The sequence below is a fragment of the Chlorocebus sabaeus genome, chromosome 16, assembly GCF_047675955.1.
Source record: "Chlorocebus sabaeus isolate Y175 chromosome 16, mChlSab1.0.hap1, whole genome shotgun sequence".
In the NCBI taxonomy this organism is placed as follows: domain Eukaryota; kingdom Metazoa; phylum Chordata; class Mammalia; order Primates; family Cercopithecidae; genus Chlorocebus; species Chlorocebus sabaeus.
In genome coordinates, this window is record NC_132919.1 from 65,274,657 (window position 1) to 65,293,821 (window position 19,165).

At 48.5% G+C, this 19,165-nt stretch overlaps 1 protein-coding gene across 13 annotated transcripts in view; it reads right to left on the reverse strand.

Annotated features, from left to right (window-relative positions):
- Positions 1–19,165, reverse strand: part of MAPT (microtubule associated protein tau) — a 126,135-nt gene that overhangs the window by 53,663 nt on the left and 53,307 nt on the right. For 12 of the 13 annotated variants that reach the window (XM_008012263.3, XM_008012261.3, XM_073005173.1 and 9 more), the window contains exon 2: positions 6,886–7,035. In XM_008012263.3, the coding sequence (XP_008010454.1) occupies positions 6,886–7,018 (133 nt within the window). In that variant the 5' untranslated portion in view covers positions 7,019–7,035. Of the gene's footprint in view, positions 1–6,885; positions 7,036–7,593; positions 7,758–19,165 lie in introns of those variants that run through there. The other variant, XM_073005171.1, reaches the window with a different exon arrangement.

Below are 19,165 nucleotides of genomic sequence, written 5' to 3' on the forward strand. Positions count from 1 at the left end.
GGTGTATAGATGACTGGATGTATGTATGATTGGGTGGATGGAGGAAGATATGGGTGGATGGATGGGTGGATAGATGGATGGATGTGATGGTAGCATGTAAAGCTTCCATCAGAATTTCTGAGTTCTTTGCCGGTACCTCTTAGTCATCTTCCCTCAGCTTCTCCTGTGCCTGGCAATGCATGCCCAGAAAAGCCTCTCCAGTCTTCCCAGTGGTGTCTCAGCCATCAGATCAGTGGTTCCTCAGCTCTCAGCTCAGTGAATTCACTCCCCTCTGTATGACAGAAATTCCTCACTCTTCATGCACATGGTGGCTGAATGGGTTTCCTCTGCTGTCTAATTGCCCTATCCATGGCTTAGACTCAACTCTGGATAGATCAGAGCCTCTAGAGAGTCAGGCAGATGGGGCCCAAATCCTGGCTCCACCACCTATTGGTCGTGTGATGCTGACCAAATTACCTAACCTCCCTCTGCCTCAGTTTTCTTCCTTGTATAATGGGCATGGGAGTAGCTCCACTGGCTCACAGGGCTTCTGTCAGCATGAAACTGTTGAATGCTTATTTAAAGCACTTTGTACCATGCCTGGCAGATGAGAAACCCCCAATAAGTGGCAGTGATTATTTTCAGTCCTTGTCACCTTGGCTGAAGGGCCCAATGTAGCACTGCTCATGCTCACCAGCAGGAACTTGAGTATTTTATTTAGTGCCGACGGTGGTGATGCAGATATGGAATCGACTGGGAATCCTGGAGGGCCCCTAGCAGGTAGCTGACCATTGCACCAGATGGACAAAGTGGCTCTGGTTATATGAGGAAAAGTCAAGCATCACGTTGTAGTCACAGATCCCGTCAAGCACATGGGGACTTTTAGTCTGGAAACTGCAAACACTCCCTCTGTGGCACAGACTGCTGAGGGTCCACCTGGTGTCCATTCTCTCTACCTTCCTTGGGAACAGAGCCCTGATATGATATAGAACAGAGCTGTGCCCAGTTAAAAGGCCACATCTGCCAGCTTCCTGGGCAGGCAGGGGTGGCTGATGAGAAGCTAAGGGAAGTCACTGGATAGGAAGTCCAGGAAAATGTCTGGATGGGAGGAGCTCAGCTGAGAGGGTCTCCCTTTGTGCCCAGCTCATACCCTCCTCCTTTTCCAGGGGCCTTTCTCAACATGAGACGTCTTGAACATGGAAGTCACATACACAGAATGGTGGGTTTTTGTTTTTTTTTTTTTCTGGCTGTATGAAAAGATCATTGTCAGTTCACTAGCTGTGCAAAACAGGCTGGGTACCAGAATTGGCCTGTGGGTCATAGTTTGTGGAGCCCTGCTTTAAGGAATGGCTCTGGGGCCTTGGTGGGGGACAGGATGAAGGGAGGAGGGTGTAAAGGTCTCAGGGCTGCTGTTGCAAAACCAAGGTTTGTGGTGAGGAGGTCTGTGTCGGATGGAATGGAGGTGAGGTCCCTGGGTGCTGTGGAGGGTTGTGGGAGGAACTGGCCAGGGTCATGATGGACAAGTTGATGGTGGTACCACCAACAGCAGTAGAGAAACCAGTAATGGCCCAGGATGGGGGAGCACAGAGTTTGGTTTTTACTTGTTAGGCTTGGGCATTCAGTGGAGTTGTCCCTTGGGCGACAGGAAGGCTCTGTTGAACTCTGAGAAAGGCACTCCACCTGGGGCAGGAGTAATTTAGAGTCAGTTTCAGGATGGGGCTGGTTCTGTGCATGAAACAGAATGAGAAGATGAAAAAAAGGCAAGTGGAGTTCAAGTGCACTGTGAGATCAGACACCTCACACGCTTTGATAAAACACCATCCCTGGACACCTGGCCTTGGCTGCACCCATCCCACAAAGAACAGCTCATCCTAAACAAGCTTCCAGCACGAACATAGCTCCTTGGTCCTGGAGCTTGCAAGAGCCTGCAAACTGCCGCAAGAAGGCTTTGGACAAATGTAAGGCAGCATCATGCAGACTTCTGGGTTTCGTTATTTTTCAGAAGCCTTGACTGCCAGGGCACAGGGGCATCTATATGGGCATGATGGTCCCCCTTTCCCCAATCTGTTCCCAGCTTGAGCCCTACAGTTCTTATCATTTGCATTGGTCTCCTTGTTACATTCCTTGGAAGGAGGAAAGGAGGAAGAAGCCCCATTTGCATGTCTTATCTGGAAGGCATAACAAGTTAACTCATCAACACCTTTTAATTCATTAGGGTGCACTAGTTTATAGGTAACCAACTTTCATCTACTTTTCAGCTCTCTTGGGCAGGTATCCAGCCATATTTCAACTCTTAGCATCCACTTAGACACTCTTTGTTCTGGTATTAAACATGTAGTTTCTTGTCTTCTGTCACTTATTTAAAATGTTGTTAGTAAAGTGACACCTTCTGCCAAGTCAAACCTGTCACACCCGACATAAAAACAGCTCCTTGTAAGCTTTCAGTAGCAAGAATTAATTTGATGAGGACTATGAACACCTTAAGTATTACTTGCTTTCTTGGAAAGTATGTTCTTTGGGTAAGCAATTTATCTTCAAATGCTTTCCCTTCAGAGCAGTTTCAAAAAGGTTGGCAATTTAGATTTTGCATTTTTGCATACAGTATATATAGTGCATATATATATACACACACATATGTTTTGGCATAGAACTTCTGATCATGTTTTATGTGAAAGCATTGAATAGTTTTAGCAAACATATTTTAGGCAACTCAAACACTAACTTGGTGAACTTGTCCTCACTTTACACATTAAATTTAGTTTCTCTTCAGAAAATAAGAGTGGTAAAACCCACTTCTTTCCCAGACTTTATTTCATTTTTGTTTTTTGAGACAGGGTCTCGCTCTGTTGCCCAGGTTGGAGTGCAGTGGTACAATCACAGCTCACTGCAGCCTCAAACTCCTAGGCTCAGATGATTCTCCCACCTCAGTCCCCAAGTAGCTGGGACTGCAGGAGTGCGCCACCACACCTGGCTAATTTTTGTATTTTTTGTAGAGACGGGATTTCACCACGTTGCCCAGGCTGGCTTCAAACTCCTGGACTCAAGCAATCCACCTGCCTCAGCCTTCCAAAGTGCTGGGATTACAGGCATTAGCCACTGCATCTGGTCTCCTGGAGTTAATTTTAAAGGAACTTGTTATTTTGGAACAGTTTTAGATTTATAGAAAACTTGCGAAGTTAGTACAGAGAGTATACCCCACATCCAGTTCCCCTGTTGTGAACATCTTACAGGATCATGGTACATTTGCTGCAGCATAACACATATTTTAAACTTACTCTAAGCCAGGCTGCCCTGCCTCTAAATAGAATGTCATTTTTCACTGGCACAATTCATATGAGGCATCTGTTGTGATTCTAACTTGAATTCCACCCAAGAGAGTTTAATAACTGAAGTTCCAAGGGGGCTTGGTGGAAAGAGTGACAAGGGGGAAATATGGCCCATGTGGGGCTGCAGCCATGGACCTGCTCCGGCAGCCCACGGTCTGAGCACGAGGCTCCTTTGTCATCTGTGAAGTGGATGTCATCCACCCTCAGGGGCTGTTATGAGCATCACCTATTGCCAATAGTAGAGTGCTACAAAAATGTCCCAATTAGCATTCTGAGGTAGTTCCCTTATAAGTAGAGTGGCATTTACTATCACCCAAATCAGGACACTTGAAAGAGAAAGCAGCACTATTTTTTTTTCTTTTGAGAAGGAGTTGACTGGGTGTAGTGGCTCATGCGTGTAATCCCAGCACTTTGGGAGGCCGAGGTGGGCAGATCATGAGGTCAGGAGTCCAAGATCAGCCTGGCCAACATGGTAAAACCCTGTCTCTACTAAAAATACAAAAATTAGCTGGGCATGGTGGCGGGCGCCTGTAATCCTAGCTACTTGGGAGACTGAGGCAGGAGAATCGCTTGAACCCAGGAGGCGGAGGTTACAGTGAGCTGAGATGGCGCCACTGCACTCCAGCCTTGGCGACAGAGCGAGACTCTGTCTTAAAAAAAAAAAAAAAAAAAACAGAGAGAGGGAAGGAGTCTCTCCTTAACATGGTTTCACCATGTTAACCAGGCTTGTCTTGGACTCCTGACCTCGTGATCCACCCACATCGGCCTCCCAAAGTGCTGGGACTGCAGGCGTGAGCCACTGTGCCCAGGCTGAAAGCAGCACTATTTTTTTTTCTCTTGAGATGGAGTTTTGCGCTTATTGCCCAGGCTGGAGTGCAGTGGCGTGATCTCGGCTCACTGCAACCTCCACCTCTCAGGTTCAATTGATCCTCCTGCCTCAGCCTCCTGAGTAACTGGGACTACAGGCGCCCACCACCATACCCGGTTAGTTTTTGTATTTTTAGTAGAGACGGGATTTCACCATGTTGGCCAGGCTGGTCTTGAACTCCTGACCTCGTGATCCACCCACCTCAGCCTCCCAAAGTGCTGGGATTACAGGCGTGAGCCACCGCCCCCAGTTGAAAGCAGCACTATTAATCATGATGCAAACAGATGCGCTGGGATAGGCTGTGACACCCACACCCCAGTCCCAGGCACCTGGTGAGGGAACTATTCATCTCTTTGTCAGGAAAAGAGGCCCCCAATCCCAGTTTCCTCCAACAGCACCAACTGCCGGGGGGCAGCTGGGAGAGTGGTTTCAACAGGCTAACCTTCGGGGTTGAGGTCTTGGAGGCTACCACCCTCACTTAATACATCCTGAGCACCAGGGTGGGGCGGGGACAGGGTAGGCAGTGTTGCAGGATGGAGAGGAGGAAGGGGTGGGAAACAGCAGAGAAAGAAAAAGATGGAGTGGGGAGAGAAGGAGAGGGAAAGCGGGAGCGAGGGAAGTGGGAGAGGTGGTGGAAAAGTTTAGTGGAGGGGGACACAGTGAGGAAGGGACTGAGAAAGATTTATTTATTATTATTATAATTTGACATGGGAGTCTCACTCTTTTGCCTAGGCTGGAGTGCAGTGATGGGATCTTGGCTCACTGCAACCTCTGCCTCCTGGGCTCAAGCGATCCTCCTGCCTCAGCCTCTTGAGTAGCTGGGACTACAGGTGCATGCCACTATGCCCAGGTAATTTTAAAAATTATTATCTGTAGAGACGAGGTTCCGCTATGTTGCCCAGCTGGTCTGGAACACCTGGGCTCAAGCAATCCTCCCGCCACAGCCTCCCAAAGTGCTGGGATTACAGGCGTGAGCCACCATGCCCAGCCTCTAAGAAGGATTCAAAGGAGAAAACCGATCTCCTAGCTTGGAGCCGCTCAGCTGCCCTCCCTGGGGAGCTGAATCTGGCAGCACTGGCTGGAGACGTCAGAAAGCACATTTCCCTCTTTCCATCACCACGTGATGGCTGACCTCAGGCAGGGAGGCTGCGCGGAGCTGCATTCCCCTCTCCCTCTCACCTCCTCACCCAGAGCTTCTCGGACACCTCTGAGCAGCCCCTGTTCCTGCAATGTGCCCATGTCTTCCTTCACCTCCCCCCAACCTACCTGCACCCACTTTCCTAATTCCCAAATTCCTCATAATCCAACACCTTCCCTGATTCAACAGATGGAAATCTGAAACGAGCCTCGAAACCAGTCCTGGAACCTCTGCAAGCTGGGATGGCCACTCCCTGTGTGAGAAAGCTGGTGGTCCCAGCTTCCCACACTCGGGGGACCTCCCAGAGACCCCACCCACTCCAGTGATCTTCCTGAATAGACACATCCAGTAGAGGTCACTTCCCACCTTGGAACTCCATGGCTTCCATCCACTACCCATACCCTGGGCTGCAGTGTGTTTTCTTATTTTTAGCATTAAAAGAGAAAAGTAGAGTGTTTGCCATTTTGCTTGCTTAGAAATGGGTATGGAGGCAGGGACTGAGTCCACACTGCCCTCGGGCTGCACCGTGGGCTGTTGCTGTGAGCACTCATTGCTAGCGACACCCGTGGAAAGAAGGGCTCCTTGTAGCACAAGCCAGCACTGAGACAGCCTGGACCAACCTTGAGACAACCTGAGAACTTGGTCCAACCCTTGGACCAACTCGGCACTCCAGCAGTGGGTGAAGGGCCAGCATGGGGAGACAGAGGGAAGGCTGTGTGCTCCGTGGGGTCCCGGACCATGTGGTCTGACAGTGAAATGAAACATTTCATTTGGAAAGAGAAAGGAAGAGGCGAAGTCAATTTGCCCAAAAGATGGTATTATAGAATATTTAGAAGTTGATGTCGTTTATTAATGTGGCTACAGTAAGAATCCCAGGGCTAACCAACTCTTGCTAAAGAGAGGCCAGTCAGGCCTGATCTAAGGAAGAGATAAAAAGCAACGTTTAAAGTCACATATTTTACATGCTAATCAATACTACCGATTTATAAGCCAACAGGTGTGGCTAACGCCTCAAAAAGTACCCTGTATTTGAAAGATTGTCAAGCCCCTGCAATCTTTGTCCGTACATTCACTCATGTGGGTAACTCAAGGTAAATTTCTTCCTTTTTTTTTTTTTTCCCAACAGGGTCTTGCTCTGTTGCTCAGGCTGGAGTACAGTTTCATAATCACAGCTTACTGCAACCTTGAACTCCTGGGCTCAAGTGATTCTTCCGCCTCAGCATCCTGAGTAGCTAGGACTATAGACATGCACCACAACACCCAGCTAATTTTTAAATTTTTCTTAGAGACAGGGTCTTGCTATGTTGCCCAGGCTGGTCTCAAATTCGTGGCCTCAAGGGATCCTCCTGCCTGGGCCTTCCAAAGTGCTGGAATTATAGGCGTGAGCCACTGTGCCTGGCCATTATCTCACTGCTTGAGTTATCTTGGCCCACTCAAATTAATGAGGTTTCACTCTACTGACAATCTAAGACAATAATGTATTTAAAATGTCTTTACAATTCTGGATGCAAATTGTTCCTGCCACCCCTTGGCTTGCAGTGATCGGGGCCTGCTGTGCACGGCTGTCCACTAACCTTTGAGGCCAGCGTCCGTGTCACCCTCTTGGTCTTGGAGCATGGTGTAGCCCTCTTGATCTTTCCTGTCCCCCAACCCGTACGTCCCAGCGTGATCTTCCATCACATCGAACTCCTGTCGGGGCTCAGCCATCCTGGTTCAAGGCTCGCCTGGGGAAAGAAGAGGGGAGGATAAGTTCTAGGGAGTGTTGGGAGGCAGAGTGGGGGGGAAGAGAGAGAGGAGCCCCTCCTCCCAGTTCATGGCAGGCAGATCTCAGCCTCCCCATCACCCTCTCCAACAGCTGGGCACCCATCCTCATCCCGTGCTCCATATTCCTGCCCAAGTGTTATTTACGTCTATCTGCATGCTTAATTTACCAACACAATCAGTTCACATTCAAAACCACCAGGTGAGGGCTAGGCATGGTGGCTCATGCCTGTAATCCCAGCACTTTGGGAGGCCGAGGTGGGTGGATCACCTGAAGTCAGAAGATCGAGGCCAACTTGGCCAATATGGTGAAACTCCATCTCTACTAAAAATACAATAATTAGCTAGGCATGTGGCAGGTGCCTATAATCCCAGCTACTCGGGAGACTGAGGCAGGAGAATCAATTGAACCTGGCAGGTGGAGACTGCAGTGAGCCGAGATTACACCACTGCACTCCAGCCTGGGTGACAGGGTGAAACTCGGTCTCAAAACAAAAACAAAACGAAACAAACAAACCCACCAGGTGAGGTAGGTGAGGTGAGCCTGACTTGGTATTCCCAGCTCTCTTTCCACTTCATTAAAAAAATCAATGCTGCTGCCTAGCAGTTTGCTCTTTCTCTTCAATGGTGAAGGTAGGACTGAACAGGAGAGGATGGCATCAGCAGAGCACGTCTGGTAAGGAAAGTGAGGCATGGAGAAGTGAAGGGATGGTTCAATCAGATGCCAACTGGCAGCAAAACCAACTCTTGACCCATCGGGGGTGTCCTGACTCCTCCAGCTCTTAGCTCGCTGGCTTCCCTGGAGTCAGGCTGTGGCCCCCACTCACCGCACCGTCACCCACCAGGTCCCCCAGGTGTGCATTCCAACGGTGGCTCTCCCAGTGTGCTGAGAAGCACCACACAGGGCCCAGTAGGGGCATGAGGCTTGGGATCTGAAGAGCAACACATACCCTTTTTCCCCAAAAGCCCCAGCAGGGAGAGGCTGCTTCAGCTCAACAAAGCCGGACAGAAACCACCATTTGCTCACACTTTGTCCTCATCTTTATTGTGAATTATTATTATAATTACTATTATTTTAAAAATAACTCATAACTTTGAATTTCTGAACTTTGGTGTTTTTTTTTTTTTGAGAGAGAGTCTCGCTTTGTTGCCCAGGCTAGAGTGCAGTGGTGCTATCTCTGCTCCCTGCAGCCCAGGTGAGCCCAATTCGGGGTGTCCCATTCAACCTGCAGCTAAAGCTTTGTGAACACTAAGAAGTTTAATGAACACAGTGGTTTTGTTCTTTGGATTTGATCGATTCCTTTCAATGACCAAGTTTCTCCTCTTGGAATATGGTGGACAGAGGTGTGAAAGTAAAAGTAAAAATCAGATGTGCTGGCTTTTCTTTCATATTTGCATATTTTCATATTCATAGCTCATGGCTATAAGAGGCCTGAATTTTCTTTTTTTTTCTTTTTTTTTTTTTTTTGGCCCCTGTGAATAATCCAGGATAAATGCTTTGTAGGTTTTTTTGGTGGGAGGAGGGACGGGGTCTCACTATGTTACCCAGGCTGATCTCAAACTCCTGGGCTAAAGTGACCCTCCCATTTCCGCCTCCAAAAGTGTTGGGATTACAGGCATAAGCTGCTAGCATGCCTGGCTCTATTCATATTTTGAGTAAAACAGTACTTTGCTATTTCTTCATGAGAAAAGTAATACAATCTTATTATAGAAAATGTATTTATACAAAGCAAGATGGGAAGAGAAAATCATCCCTCTGCCCAGAAATGATTACTGTTGACATCCTGCCATACCAGACTTTGACAGTCATGGATTCAGCTTTTGGAATTTTGGTCCATCATAAGTGACGTGAGATTCCAGGAGAGGGGGCACATGCCATCTGGCTGAGGAATAAATTTGAACCCCTCTTCCTCTATGGGGGCTGTACGGGAGTGAGCCCAATCTTCCCAGCTGCCCTGTCCCATCCCAACACGGCTCTGCTGTTCTCAGTCCTCCAGGGCACACAGTGACTCTGATGAAGAGGCAAAAATGCCATTGCCTTGTGAAAAATGACCTTGAAGCAAAAGAGAACATTTTGATCACATTTGAAAAGGCAGATACTTTGTGGTACGAGGGCTTGACTTCTAATGAATGTATAACAGGAAAGATCAGGCACTTGCGCAAACGTGTCTGTTTTCATGAATCTGTGGATTTACAAAGGTTTGGGAATGTATGTTAAGGATCTGTGATATTTCCCTCTAGCCTCTTAGTCTATGCATTAAAAAATATAGTTGCAATTTCCTGACCTCATGCATTAAAAAATATAGTTGCAATTTCCTGACCTCGTGATCCGCCTGCCTTGGCCTCCCAAAGTGCTGGGATTACAGGCGTGAGCCTCCGCGCTGACCCCCTCACGTTCTTTTTGCTTCTCTGTTCAGGTCTCAGTGCTCATTCTGACGACTTGTGTGGACTCTTAATTTATGAATAACATTAACCCTTGATCATATTTGTGGCAACTGTCTTCTCCAGTTGGTTGGTTGCCTTTTATTTTGGTTTCTGATGGTTTTTGATAGGCAGGGTTTAATTTTTATATAGTCAAATCTGTTTTCCTTTGTGATTTATTCTATTGCTCTATGGTACAGAAAGATCATCCATTTTCTTCTAGGTTTTTAGTGGTCTAATTTTTCATATTTATTGATTCATCTGGAATATTTTTAGGTTTAAGATGGAGTGAGGTTGAAAACTTTCTCCCCAAACACAACAGCTAAAGCCAATGGACCCAGGCCTATTTGCAGACCAATCTGCCCTCTTTCCCAGGTCAATGAGCCATGTACTCTGTCCCGTTTATCTGTCAGTTTTGGTGCTAGAGCCTCCTGATTTAAGCTTTGGATCTCAAGTCTTATTCTCTAGGTGGGCTCAGATATCATTTTCTTTTTCAAAATTATTTTTGAAACCTTCTTGTAAGTTTTGTCTTCCAGATATATTTTAGATTTTTTTTTTTCCTGCAAATTCTCAAAGCTCCATTGGGATTTCGGCTGGAATTGTATTATAGGCCAACACTATAAAAATTGCTCTCTTCATATTTAGTTTTCCCACCCAAGAGCACAGTATGCTTTTCCATTTTCTTCTGGTTTCTGAATCTCTCAGTTGGGGGTGGAACGTAGTCCCGCACCCTTCCTGCCATGGCCACATCGCCCTGGGCTTTACACCGATTTCATGAACGGGCCTCTCCCCGTCAACACACGGATGATTAATTAACCAGGGCTCTGGGGCTCACAGCAGAGATGTGGCTGGGGCACCAATCATGGCTGGGGTGCCAGTGCTGGGGCCGCCACAGTGGCAGTGGTTCCATCAGAGGTTTCCAGGGAATGAACAGGAGAGCCATTTCCCAAGCCTCGTTTGATCAGACAGATGTGATTCCCTCAGTGGAAAACCTCTCTCCATGAACTTGTGAAAAGAAGCTGCTAGAGTTCAAGATGAGTTTCACACGATGAGCCCCATCTGCTCTGGTCTCTATGTTTGAGGTCAGTTGTCCCCAGTGCAGTGGTTGCCTATATTCTAAATGTGTGGGTTCTAGAGAGAGCAGCTCCCTTTAGAGAGAGCCTCTGAAGGAGCCTGGGAACTGTGAGAATCCAGGAGCCCACATGCTGGACAGCTCACTATGCTGTGTTCATCACCAAGTCCCAAAGCTCCCCTGCAGTGCCTTGAAGAGACAGGCTGGTGGCGAGGAAAGTTCTCTTCCCTTGGCCACTGAGTCCTGCCAGCCTCAGCCCACTGCCCACACACTGCACCCCCATCCATCAGCTCCTTCCTTTGCACAGAGCCAGAGCAGGTCAAAGGCACCATTTGGCCAGCCAGGCTGGACCTGGGCCTGGTCATGAGCACTAACTCTAAGTAGACCCTGGCCACCTAAAATGTGTCTCAACCGTTCTCAATGGGCAGATTAGGCATACATTAAAATGGAAGGAGGCTAGGCCCCATGGCTCACACCTGTAATCCCAGCACTTTGGGAGGCCAAGGCAGGCAGATCACCTGAGGTCAGGAGCTAAGACCAGCCTGGCCAACATGGTGAAACCCCGTCTCTACCAAAAACACAAAAATTAGCCGGGTGTGGTGGGGCACCCCTGTAATCCCAGCTACTTGGATGGCTGAGGCTGGAGAATCGCTTGAACCTGGGAGGCGGAGGTTGCAGTGAACTGAGATTGTGCCACTGCACTCCTGCTTGGGCAATAGAGTGAGACTCCTCTCAAAAAGAAAAAAAAGAACAAAAAGGAGTGTTTGTGCCGTGTGAGCTGTTCTCCCCTCTGCCTTATGTTGGATTCTTAGAGGTGGCTTGCAGCATGTCCATCTTAGGTCCCACGTGGGGCAGGATTGCTTGTGTTGTGGCTGCGAACACCCCTTCTCTGCACATCAACACATCACCAAGTCTGTAGCGATGGGGTAAACCACTGGACACGCTGGCTGCTCCCCACTCACCTGTAGGTGGGTGAGGTGGCTGGCTTGGACTTTGTCCACAGGCAGGGGCAGCACCACAGAGGTGCCCTAGGTGAATTTTGCAGCAGCAGGTGGGGCCGACTGGATGGGTAGGGAACGACTGTTGGTAGGGAGGTGACTGCAGTGGTCCAAGCTTGCAGTGAAAAGGCAGAGGTGATAGAAAGGAAGGAACAGAGCCAAGAAGTATAGTTGAGAACATACTAGACTGGGCTTCAAAATTGGGTTGGGGTCAGGGAGAGGGAATAGAAGCTCGTATTATGCTAGAGGTGGGCTTGGATGGCTGGGAAATAGGGGGTGGGGGTCACATGGTCAAAGGGAACACCCTCAGGAGGGAAGGCAGCTGGACAAGGGTGGGTTCTGTTTTTAGGAGAGCCGCTGCTTCAAAGAATCCTGCCCTCTCTTCCCCCTGACTACGTTTTACTAACTGGTGACTCATTTGACTTAATGAGCTCTAGAAAATTTGTTCTACTATGCCCCTTGGCTTTCATTATAATTTTAAATTGATTCCTTTTTATATTATTTTATTTATTTTACTTTGTATTATTTATTTATTTGGAGACAAGGTCTTGCTCTATCATCCAGGCTGAGGTGCAGTGGCACCATCACAGCTCACTGCAGCTTCGACTTCCTGGGTTCAGGCGATCCTCCCGCCTCAGCCTCCCAAGTGGCTGGGACCACAGGTGTGCACCACCATGCCTGACTAATGTTTTGTATTTTTTGTAGAGATGGAGTCTCACTAATATTGTCCAGGCTGGTCATGAACTCCAGGGCTCAAGCGATCCACCTGCCTCAGCCTCCCAAAGTGCTGAGGTCAAGGTCAAGAGTCAGCACATTTTTTCTGGAAAGGGCCAGATAGTAAGTATTGTAAGACTTAGTGGGCCACGTGATCTCTGTTGTAACTGCTCAACGTGGTTGTAGCGGGAAAGCAGCCATCGAAGATGAATGAATAAGCATGACTGTGTTCTGATAAAACACTATTTATAGATATTGGAATTTGAATTTCACATAGCTTTCATGTGTCACAAAACATCATTCTTATTTTATTTCATTTTTCGACCATTTAAAAATGTGAAAATTATTCTTAGCTCAAGGACAGTTTTGGCCCATGGGCCAGAGTTTTTAGACTCCTTCTTTAGGCTTCTCCAGTATTTCTTCAATCGAAAAAAAATAAAAACAGTGAATCAGTCTTAGCAAGAATCATTCTATGTTCCGATCACCTCCTATATTCTCAGTGTGGAGTTCTGCTTTTCATGTTGGGTTTTCCTCAGCTGCTTCTACAGGTTTCCATGGGTTCCAAGTCAGGAGCAGGAGAATCAAGGGTCATTCCTAGGACTCGGGGCAGTGCCCCACTGTTCTGCAGGCTGGGGATGCTCGCTCACGGTGTTTCACTGCCGGGCTGCCTCATTCAGCGCCATGGAGCAGATGACAGGGCAATGGGTCTCACTATTCTGGTTTCTAATAAAGATCCCTCCTTCCCCTCCCCCTCCAACACCCCTGCAGAGCTAGAGAGAGTCAGAAGCACCAATAGAAGGCTGATGACTTACAGGGGCTGATGCAGAAATCAATTTTTCCTTAAAATACAGGCTACTACTTACTATGCAAAAGAAATAAACTGTGTGCCTCTCGAGGGTCAATATTTTTCTTTGGGGAGAAATAGTGGAATGCATGGGAAGAATCTCTAAGCAGGGAGGCTCAGCCTTCACCCCAGTCCTGGGACAGGAAATGCTTGTAGGTTCATGGACCTGATTAGACTCGGTTGCAAGAGTCACTGCACTGCATTGGCTGGGGGAGGTCAGCTGCCCCATGCTAATGCTTTGGGACCTACCTGCCATGTTAATAAAGACAAGCCCATTTTCAGGAGCATCCTTGAGGCTCTGCTTGACATAGGCAAAAAATAGGACCCAGAAAGATGTTCCTGGAGAGCAAAATGAAGTGACTCCTCTTGGTCTTACAACCAACACTGACTGAGCACAAGAATGCCAGCCTCGCCAGGTAGGATTTGCAGGGTCATTCAGTGCCATAGCCTTAGGGCCTGGCAACAGGAGGTGCTCACCTGGCACCTGCCAGAGAAGGGGCGCTTGCTCCATGCAGGTGCCTTGCAGGCATCTCTGTGACCCTTCAGGGCAGTCCTTGAGGTAGGTGTCATCATCATCATCATCATCATCATCATCATAGATATTATGATTCCCAGGAGTCTGGGAAGTTACCTGTCCAAGTCACACAGCCAGTACCAGGCAGACAGAAATGCAAAGTGACACTCCGCTGCCCCTCACTGCCTGTTCCTTCATCCTGGACCATAAAACATTCCCCAACTTTTTACCCGAGATGTCAGGGTGCAGGTCTAGGGTATGGTAGAAGCAGTGGCCAGGTCTCACAACCAACAGCTGGGTGACCAAGCCACTTCTCTCAACCTTCAAGTTCTTTGCCCCCCAAACCATTTGGTGACCCCAGGGCTCCCTTCTTATGCTGACATTGTATTCTATGTAGGTCCACAGGCTGAGTAGCTGGGACCACAGATGTGCACCACCATGCCTGGCTAATTTTTTGTATTTTTTGTAGAGATGGAGTTTCGCTATGTTGCCCAGGCTGGTCATGAACTCCAGGGCTCAAGCAATCCACCTGCCTTGGCTTCCCAAAGTGCTGGGATCACAGGTGTGAGCCACAGCACTGGGTCTAAATTTCTATTTTTTATGAACCTTTATTTTGTATGGGTTTTTCAATGGAGAGATAGTCTACTTTAGCCTGTGTCTTCTAACTCAGGAGCCTGGGGCGGGGTGGTGATCACTGACAGGACAGCAGGAGGTCTCCAGCCCAGGCCAGGTGAGAGGCAGGGGACCCTGGCATCCTAGCCAAAGACCTGGCTCCTTCCTTTCCCTCACCTCTCTGACCGCTACTGCCCACCTCCTCCAGAGCCAAGGGCAGGATGATTTCTCTGGAAGAATTGGATAAAGGATATCTAAACCAATAGACAAATGGCGCAGCTGTGCCTCTTGGCCTGCGACTCCCAAGCAAAGATAGTGAATTGAAAAACACATAAATAAGCATGCCCTTGAGGTGGCTACGCAGCCTGGACCAGACGTGTCATCACCCACAGATCCCTGTAATCTAAGCGAGACACACAGACAGAAAAATACGCCTGATCTTAGCCAAAAGGCCGAGAAGCGATACACAGACAGGAAAATAAACACACCAAGGCTGCTTTCCTCAGACCACTTGTTTTCTTGCTTTTCTAAATTCATTAGCCTTCCTCCCTTTCTCTCTCTCTCTCCTCCTCTCTCTCTCTCTTCCTTTCTCCTTTCCTCAATCCTGTTTTCTCAGGCAGTGACTTAGAGGCAGTGGGGTGGAAGGTAACGAACACATTTTAGGGGAAGCGCTAAAGTTGAGTGAACCTTGACACCAAAATGGGACATTTTTTAGGGACCCTTGGAAAGGCACTGCCTCCTGAGTCCCTCCCTGTGGTTTTGTAGCTAAATTGAGGCCCTGGGAGGGGAAGGGGCTAGCTGAGTCACTCCTGGTGCCTTCTTCAGAATCATACCCTCACAGCCTCAACTCATGCCTCATAGGGAGACAGAGAAATCCGGAGGGTGAAGGCAGACAAAGAAAGGGAAAAGTGTCTGCAGGGTTGAGAGAGAGAGATATGGGAACAAAGATGACAGTGCAGAGTAAAAGAAGAAGATGCTGGAGGGTAAGGGGAGGGATAGCCATGGAATCGAATCATGAATCCAATCACTGCTGCCGCTACCCATAGGCTCCCTTTTCAAACAATTGTTTTTGATTGACTTAAAATTCATGCAACATACAACGAACGATTTAAAATGAATGATTCAGTGGCATTTAGTACATTCACAATGTTGTACAACTATCACCTCTATCTAGTTCCAAAACATTCTCACCAAACCCAGAAGAAAGGCTGGATCTCATAGACAGCTGCTCCCCCTTCTCCCCTCTGCCAGCCCCCAGCTGCTCATCTACTTTCTGTCACCATGGATGTATCTCTTCTGGATATTTCGTATAAGGGAAGTCACATAGCACATGGCTTTTGGTGACTGGCTTCTTTCACTGTGAATCCACATCTTGGCAAAGTTCCGTGCTTCATTCCTTGGGTAATGGGAGGGATAGTCCACATCGGTTTATCCATTCATCCATTGATGGACACCACAGTCTTTTAATAAGTGAAAAGTGTGGAGCCGGGTGCAGTGGCTGACGCCTGAAATCCCAGCAGTTCGGGAGGCTGAGGCAGGCAGATCACTTGAGGCCAGGAGTTTGAGACCAGCCTGGCCAACATGGTGAAACTCCATCTCTACTAAAAATACAAAAATTAGCTGGGCATGGTGGCACGTACTTGTAACCTCAGCTACTTGAGAGGCTGAGGCATGAGAATCACTGGAACCCAGGAGGCAGAGGTTGCAGTGAGCCTAGATTGTGCCACTGCACTCCAGCCTGGGTGACAGAGTGAGACTCTGTCTCAATAAATAAATAAATAAATAAATAAATAAATAAATAAATAAAATTTTAAAACTTAAAAGTGTGGGAACTAGACAATATGGACCTTTTTATTGTGACTTTTCTGACAACAGTGGAGATGCAGTGGAGGGAGAAGGGTATGTGTGCAGGAAGGGGAGTGCTTGGCTAAGGAAGGAGCCTGGCAGGGGCCTGGACAACCTTCATGTTCTTCCTCATTTTGCCAAGGCTGGGCCTCCAAGAACCCCCAGGCCCTCAGGGACAGGGATGTGCAGGTGAGACCCTGGGTCCCTTTTGCTCCCAAAGAAGAGGGTCTTCCCAGCAGAGTTCACATCTTCTGTGCAGCTTACCTGAAGGGACAGTTTTGGCTGTCCCCTGAGGTGTTGTGGGGTGGACAAGAAACCCCAGGCATCTTGCCCACCTCCGAGGTGACCCTGGACGTCACTGGGGAACGCTGCTTGCTGTTTGGAACATGTCTGCCATTTTCCTGGGCACCTGCCCATGACAGTGCATCCAGGCTCACTGTAACCTATGAGGTGGACAGATGGAGTCCCTAGATGGGTAAAAGACCTGAGGGGTAGAAACTTGCCCAAGGCCACCGAGCCCCAGGGACCTAATTCCCCCCAACACACACCCCTGCCCTCAAGGCAGGATTCCTGACAGTTTTGCCCCTCTGCTCCCCACGTCGTCACTCCTCCCCAGCCAAATCTCTGCTTACAAAATCCAACTGGCTGCTCCCTCAGGAGAACCTCCCTGGGGATTCTTAATGCCCCAGCTTTTGCTCCTAGTCTGTCTGGCAGGTCTGTAGGTCTCCCACGATCTGGGGCTGTTTCTTGCTGCAAGGAGGCGAGGACCAATCTGCCTTCCTCCACCTGCCACCATCCTTCCTGTTCCTTCTATCGTTCTTACTCAAGGCAGTACAGTTTGGTAATGATAACTCAGGTTCTAGAAAGCTCCTTGGGCAAGGGAGGGGGACCAGTCAACACCCCTTGCCAGTATTGGATTATTAATAACACGTTTACTTCAGCCCTGAGGATGAGCCACTCACAGGGGCTTCACAGAGAGGATCTCCGTAATGCTCACAACCACCCCGTGAGAAGGAATGATGAGGAAACTGAAGCTCAGAGACGTTCAGAAATCTTTTCAGGGTCACACAGCTAGTAAGCAGAGAGCAAGGCTTGAATTCTGATATTTTGATGCTAAAACCCATCTCTACGCTAGGGTAGCAAACGGGTGCCTTCCCAACAGAGCATCCCCTTTGGGAAAGGGGAGTTGATGGTCATAACCCAGGCCCTGCTGGAGTCAAGAGTCCGGGCGCTCAGGGGAAGCCCGAGTGGGGCTGGTCTCCCACACTGCGGGCGCATCAAACTGGGGACCCGACTAAATCCGACGGCCGTGGGGCGGCCCCGGCCGGTGTCTCAGGCCGCCCTGCGGCCCTCGCTAGGGGGCAGCCAAGGAAGGTCCCCGGCTCCACTGCCGCGCACCCGGCGCCCGCGGTGACTCAGCGGAATCGCCGCCTGGCCCGCGGTTCTGGTCTGGTCCCCCTTACCCCCTCAGTTAAAAACCCAGACTGGAATCAAGCACAGGGAAGCCTGCACAGCCTTGTGAATATACCGGAAACATTTTAAAAGAGTGACTTTTATGGCATATGAATTATATCTCAATAAAGCTATTGTTAAAAACAAACAAAAATCCCCTAAATGGATCTCTCGCAGGTAACTGAAGACCAAGCAGAGATAAACCTAGAATCCAAAATTAACCTTAACATGCGCTTTGTTCTCCAAGGTAATTTTTGGCTTCTACACCTTGTCTTTCCTTTGCTCTGGTCTCCTGCTCTGCACCACCAGGAATTTTCCAGCACATTTAGGCAGAAAGCAGGATTTCTCCTAATAGGAACCATGTTTGAAGCATTTCCAGTTATTGCCTCATTTAATTCACACAACAAACTATTATGCCGACATAATACAGCTGAGGAAACTGAGGAACAGACAGGCTGAGTAAGTTGCCCAAGGTCACACAGGAAGTATGTAATAGAGCCAGGCTTAAAAACCCAGACATCCTGGCACCAGCAGCAGACCTGTCAGGCCAAGTGATAGCCGAGATTAAATCAAGCAGTGACTGGCAACAGCTAAGGAATATAAGGACACTGGCCCAACTGAACTAAAGCTCTTGTTTCCTGGGAGAACTTTCTCCTTATTCACCATTTGTTCTCGAATGCTTATGGTCCAGCTATTTTGCTTTAATCTATAAAGATAAGTGATAGGGCAGGCATCCTAGTCCTGGGCCTAGGTGAAGGCTGGAGCCCACAGTCTCTAGGAAATCCCTCTACTCCAGGAACAGGGGAGTGTGTGCAACTAAAGGAAAAGAGAGCCCAGGAGGGCTGGGTGTGGTGGCTCACGCCTTAATCCCAGCACTTTGGGAGGTGAAGGTGGGCGGATAACTTGAGGCCAGGAGTTGGAGACCAGCTTGGCTAACATGGAGAAACCTTGTCTCTACCAAAAGTACAAAAATTAGCCAGGTGTGGTGGCGGGCACCTGTAATCTCAGCTACTCATGAGGCAGAGGCAGGAGAATTGCTTGAACCTGGGAAGCGGAGGTTGCAGTGAGCGGAGATCACACCACTGCACTCCAGCCTGGGTGACAGAATGAGACTCTGTCTCTAAATAAATAAATAAATAACAACAAAAAACCTAGTAATTAAATGGTTAACTATGGTTAGCCCTACGTAATGGGAGTGAGGAAGGGTGGGATCCATTTTTTTTTTTGCTTATTCTATGCTATTTTGATTTATTTCAATGAGTATAATTTGAAATTTAAAAGAAAAATGAAGAGTATTTTTTAGAACTGGGGTGACTTTTTTTTTTTTTTTTTTTTGAGACGGAGTCTCTCACTCTGTCGCCCAGGCTGGAGTGCAGTGGCGCGATCTCGGCTCACTGCAAGCTCCGCCTCCTGGGTTCACACCATTCTCCTGCCTCAGCCTCCCAGTAGCTGGGACTACAGGCGTCCACCACCATGCCCGGCTAATTTTTTGTATCTTCAGTAGAGACGGGGTTTCACCGTGTTAGCCAGGATGGTCTCAATCTCCTGACCTCGTGATTCGCCTGCCTCAGCCTCCCAAAGTGCTGGGATTACAGGCATGAGCCGCCACCGCACCCGGCCA